At 45.6% G+C, this 6,165-nt stretch overlaps 1 protein-coding gene across 1 annotated transcript; it reads right to left on the bottom strand.

Annotated features, from left to right (window-relative positions):
• Window positions 1-5,399: 5,399 nt before the first annotated feature.
• Window positions 5,400-5,831, bottom strand: LOC138355617 (probable inactive protein kinase DDB_G0270444). Its single transcript, XM_069310935.1, has one exon. The coding sequence runs from the start codon at window positions 5,829-5,831 to the stop codon at window positions 5,400-5,402; it is 432 nt and encodes a 143-aa protein (XP_069167036.1).
• Between the last annotated feature and the right edge of the window lie 334 nt (window positions 5,832-6,165).

Genomic DNA, 6,165 nt, shown 5'->3' with positions numbered 1-6,165 from the left:
ATATTTCTCCCATACAACTCCACATCTGCTTCTGTCTCCCTATGACGGTCTTCTCGTTTGTCTCTGACGCTGTCTGCTTCTGTCTTCCCCTGAACTTGTTCTCATCTTCTCTCCCTTGCTTGGGCAGCATCACCCTTATCTCATCTCCCCCACCACTGCGCATCCTCCTTCACAGCCCCTGGACCCCCCCACCCCCCTCCCCCCACGCGGCACCTGAGTTGCGGGCATCACTAAGCAAGCACCTGCTCTCCCCCCCCTCCCCTCGCACATCACCTGATTTTCCAACGCGCTATTCAGAATGCTTCACTTGATGCCCAGTTGTTAGTTAGGGGGAGTCCTCCTACACGCCCTCTCTCTCTCTCTCTCTCTCTCTCTCTCTCTCTCTCTCTCTCTCTCTCTCTCTCTCTCTCTCTCTCTCTCTCTCTCTCTCTCTCTCTCTCTCTCTCTCTCTCTCTCTCTCTCTCTCTCTCTCTCAGATTAGTTGAGAGAGAGAGAGAGACAGAGAATCGGTACAGTAAAAAGCAGTTTGGGCGGTGCGTGTACGCGCGCGCGCCCGTCGGTGGCCAGCTGTTGTGTGCCGCCCGCCTATTCACTCACATTTTCCCACAAGTTTTCGTCTTTTCCCACCTCACTTTATCTATTACTCGCTCCTAGACTCTTTTTTTTTTTTTTTTTTTTGCTTCATAATTATTCGACTTTGTCATAATCATTGATAGATTAAGTGTTCAGTCAGCGAATTACAACTCAAATGGGAGTTGTTGCTGAGTGAAACGTTGAGTGGAGGAATGTTGAGTGAGCGAAGAATTGTGGAGGGAGAGAGAGAGAGTGTGTGGATCTTGGCGCGCGCACTCCAGCCTCCAGAGGAAGGGAGGTGAGCGAGCGCGCGCGCAGGGCGCCCGGGTCAGAGTCACACACACACACACACACACACACACACACACACACACACACACACACACACACGCCCGGCATAACTCGCTTAATCTTCTCTGAGATTTGTCTCAGCCTGGGCGCCTCTGTCTGCTCCAGAAGATGCTCTCTCTCGTTCCTAAAACAAAAGACTATAATGAACAAATGCACAAGGGCAGTGACGAGGATTCGAACCTGCGTCTGGGAGCATCCCAGACACTGCCTTAATCGACTGAGCTACGACAGTCGATTACTAAAAGACTATAATACTTAAAAAAAAAAAATATATATATATATAGGGGGGTGTAGACCTTTTTAACACCCCTATGGGGAGGGGGGAAAGACAGCAGTTAACTGACACATATACCTATTAATTAAACCGCTCGCAGGCAATTAGCTGGTTTACTTGTTACAGTGGGAGTTAAACCAACGCAATTCCTGCCTCAAAGGCTTCCCAGCTCAAACTGGAACCATAAAAACAGCAGTGCGAATTGCCCCTGGCGAAGGTGAGCCCGGCGAGCCGTAAACACAAGCTTGACCCCCCCCAGTTCTGGCGTCCGGCAAACGTGATTAAGCCGGCGAACGTTCGCCAGGCTTAATATGCAACATATATTTTTATTATGGTACGGGGGTTTAGGGATCACTCAGGCCTGACTATGGTAAAAAACAAAATAACAGAATGTATTCTATTGTGATGTTGGTTTCGGGCTCACCATAGCCCGTGCTACTTGGAACTTGTTCTGAGTAGCTGAATTTATAACAACATTGTGATGGTAGAGGTGATGTGTGAAGGCTACAATTGAGCCCTTTCTTGGTATATGGAGGTTGCAATTGAGCCCTTTCTTGGTATATGGAGGTTGCAATTGAGCCCTTTCTTGGTATGTGGAGGTTGCAATTGAGCCCTTTCTTGGTATATGGAGGTTGCAATTGAGCCCTTTCTTGGTATGTGGAGGTTGCAATTGAGCCCATTCGTGGTATATGGAGGTTGCAATTGAGCCCTTTCTTGGTATATGGAGGTTGCAATTGAACCCTTTCTTGGTATATGGAGGTTGCAATTGAGCCCTTTCTTGGTATATGGAGGTTTGAAATTGAGCCCTTTCGTGGTATATGGAGGTTGCAATTGAGCCCTTTCGTGGTATTTGGAGGGTTGCAATTGAGCCCTTTCGTGGGATATGGAGGCTGCAATTGAGCCGTTTCGTGGTATATGGAAGTTGCAATTGAGCCCTTTCGTGGTATATGGAAGTTGCAATTGAGCCCTTTCTACAGTGGCACTGTAGAGTTAGTTGCATCAGGCACTATACAAGTATTAATAGTAGTGGTATCACACTCGCCCAGCGAACGCTTTCGTTAGGGTTCGAGCCCTGGCAAGGCAGAGTTAACCAGGAGTGGAGGAGGGAGCACCAATCCTTAACTTCCCGCCCCGGCTCACCCAGCAGTAATTGGTGACCTGGTTGTAAACCATACGACAGGTCGTGTTCCAAGGAAAACTTAGCACGATTTGCACCTTCATTTGTCATGTCGGAGAAAGAAATGAGTCGCAAAATAGTGTGTATGTTGGTCGACCCCTTCCCTACCATTTTATCACTAATGGTGTCCTTTTAAGTGTGGGCTTCAGGGGGGACAGGTTCGAAGCGATATCAAGCGTCACGTTATCATACATATTGATTCGAAAACTGACATTGAATACTTACAACAAGAACGCTTACATAGCAACATCCACGTGGACACAAATGTTGCCGCATTAATGCTAACGTCAAGGTCATTGAATACGTATCAACTGGGTGCCAGCCAGAGGCTTAGGGCCCGCGCAGGAATATCCTTGGAAAACACTGAATGCCAAGTCATGAAGGAATACCAGATAATATCATTGCAATTGAAGCTGCACAACTTGCAACAAAGAGGAGGAATGTAGACATTTACATACCACAACATACCACAATGCAACAGTTGCAATATCCGTAGGATCCTGCAGGAATTTAAACTAACCACAAACCACTAATTTTGCTAAAAGAGAACAATAGGAGAACATAAATGGACTTACACAGCATCAGGCTTGGCTGCACATGTGTGTAAGAAATAGGTTTACAGGTTTCCAGAAGAAGAGAGGAAATGTCAGCTTTGTGGAGAAATGCCAAACAGACCCATGGAACATTATCTAACACAATGAGTTACAATCCCGAAAAGGATTATAACTTGAGATTTAACAGCGCAGAAGAAGTTGTTCAACACATTGTACATAACCTTACTGAAGCCAACATATGAGTCATAAACACTCACACGTTGTAGCCTTCAACCTGAGTATGTCAGAAATGAGCAACACTCAGTGAGCCAGCCAGAGGCTAACGGCTCGAGAAGCACTATCCCTGCAAAAAAAAAAATATTTTTATTAACATCTTTATTGACAAAATTTAATTACAATTTTGCCTAATCTGAGGATTTCAATTAAGTCTTATTAAAGTGAAGATAATGCTGGTATTCACTGTCACACAGGACAGAGGGGTCATACACAGGACAATAGGTCTAAACTGAAGGCTGAAGCACATATATATCATGGTTACAATCAATGTTTTAATGTGTGGATATGTAAAATCAACTTTCCTTTGTGCACTTCCACACACGGGCAGGGATGGGTTCATAAGAGATGCAGCTTGAAAATCATTTAAAATTGTTCTTCATTCTTTAAAATTGACAAGCAAATTTTGTATAAATTGTTAGAATGATGATATCAGAGTCAATGAAATAGTTACACAGTTGATGGTACAATAGGTCAGTAGGTCTAAAAAAATTTTCGGTTTCACATTCAACAATATAGTGTTCTAGTGAATGCATTAAATGGTTTATCACAGAATTTACAATCTGAATATTCTGGTAGTGTCTCAGCCTCACTAACCTGCCATTTGTGTCTATAGCCAAGGCGAATTACTGCAATGACTATATCACATTGCCTGGTCCGGTCTACTGTGCTGACCATACAAATACCTATTATTACAAAACTTGTCATAACTTTTAATACTGCAGCTTCCAGGTCTCTGGGCACTTCTTAGTAATCTTATAAATCTGAATAATTTCTTTAATTTGTATGTTTCTAATAATTGCATTAGATAGTCCATAGATAGTCCAAAGTCATAATCAGTGTTTTCTCTCCTGCAAGCCTCATTGGCCAATCGATCTACAAAGTCATGTTTTCCAACTCCAACATGGGATGGGATCCACACACATTTTATACAATAGTTATTATCATTGACAAAAATTACATTCCATTTAATATTACAAGCTACTTCAGACATTCATTGTGATGGGTTATTCAGAAGAAAAAACTAATAACATCATCACGTCATCACCACCACTGCATCACCACCACATCTACACCACCACTACCACACCACCACCACCACCACCACCACTACACCACTACCACACCACTACAAACACCACCACCACCACCACCATCACCACACCACTACAAACACCACCTCCACACCACCATCATGACCACCACACCACCACCACCACCACACCACCACCACCACACTACCACCACCACACCACCCTCACCACCATCATCCCACTCACCACCACCATCCCACCACCACCACCACACCACCACCACCACACCACACCCCCTCCATAAAGAGAGTGAGGTGAGGAGGAACGAGTGATAATATCGAGAGAAGACTATAAGGACAGCAAAGAGAAGATGCCTGAGATGGGATGCGAAGTAGATGGCGAAATCGATGGAACTGAGAAGCAGATTCTAAAGATAACGAAAAGAAAGGAGAATCAAAATAAAATTGAATCAGGTGGTTGTACCAAAGAAAAGTCAAGGGGGGAACAAGTGTTAAAGAAAAGAAGAAACAGGTGTTAATAATACAGGGAAGAAGAAGCAAGATAATTATGAAGAAGAAAGCACTAAGAAGCAAGTGTTGATAACAATGCCCAGGAAGAAGGGGGAAGGGGGGGTGGAACAGGTGATTTCTTCTGCCTCTCCCTCCTCCTCCTCCTCCACCTGTCTTTACTCCTACACACACAATTCTCCTGTTTATCTTACACTGCACTAGGTAATAAAGCTCCAGCACCTTCAGGAGAGTAATAAAGATGAACACATGTTGTTATTAGCAGAGTGGCCGCGGGCTGATATCTTCCCTGGAGACTGTTCAGGTGATATCCTGCAGGATACTGCTTTTGTTGTTGTAATCTTTGTCTGAGCATTATTGTCCCCCTCTTCTCTCAGCTCCTGTGGCATCATGTGTCTCAGCTCCTGTGTCACCATGTGTCTCACCTCCTGTGTCACCATGTGTCTCACCTCCTGTGTCACCTTGTGTCTCATCTCCTGTGTCACCATGTGTCTCAGCTCTGTGTCACCATGTGTCTCAGCTCCTGTGTCACCATGTGTCTCATCTCCTGTGTCACCATGTGTCTCAGCTCCTGTGTCACCAGTGTCTCAGCTCCTGTGTCACCATGTGTCCTCAGCTCCTGTGTCACCATGTGTCTCAGCTCCTTTGTGTCATCACCATGTGTCTCAGCTCCTGTGTCACCATGTGTCTCATCTCCTGTGTCACCATGTGTCTCAGCTCCTGTGTCACCATGTGTCTCAGCTCCTGTGTCACCATGTGTCTCAGCTCCTGTGTCACCATGTGTCTCAGCTCCTGTGTCACCATGTGTCTCAGCTCCTGTGTTACCATGTGTCTCAGCTCCTGTGTCACCATGTGTCTCAGCTCCTGTGTCACCATGTGTCTCAGCTCCTGTGTCACCATGTGTCTCAGCTCCTGATTCACCATGTGTCTCAGCTCCTGTGTCACCATGTGTCTCATCTCCTGTGTCACCATGTGTCTCAGCTCCTGTGTCACCATGTGTCTCAGCTCCTGTGTCACCATGTGTCTCAGCTCCTGTGTCACCATGTGTCTCAGCTCCTGTGTCACCATGTGTCTCAGCTCCTGTTTCACCTGTTTCACCTCCTGTCACGCCTGAACTCCTCTATCCCCCCATCCCTCCTAATCCTTTCCCCCCACTCTTCATCATTCAACCTCCGCCTCTTATCCATCCCCATCCCATCCAATCCCCCACGGCCCCTAATCCATCCCAGCAGACAAAACCTGTCCTCACAACGCGCAGGTGTATTGCTTCTAAATTAATACAATAAAAAAATTGCATCAATTGTTGAAGAATTTCACATAAATCCGAGAGAGAGAGAGAGAGAGAGAGAGAGAGAGAGAGAGAGAGAGAGAGAGAGAGAGAGAGAGAGAGAGAGAGAGAGAG

Source organism: Procambarus clarkii, chromosome 6, assembly GCF_040958095.1.
Source record: "Procambarus clarkii isolate CNS0578487 chromosome 6, FALCON_Pclarkii_2.0, whole genome shotgun sequence".
Taxonomy (NCBI): domain Eukaryota; kingdom Metazoa; phylum Arthropoda; class Malacostraca; order Decapoda; family Cambaridae; genus Procambarus; species Procambarus clarkii.
This window is presented reverse-complemented; position numbering and strand designations above follow the sequence as displayed.

Bases quoted from the DNA above. Each gene is read 5' to 3' on its own strand.
- LOC138355617 (XM_069310935.1), bottom strand. From the start codon at position 5,831: ATGGTGACACAGGAGCTGAGACACATGGTGACACAGGAGCTGAGACAC.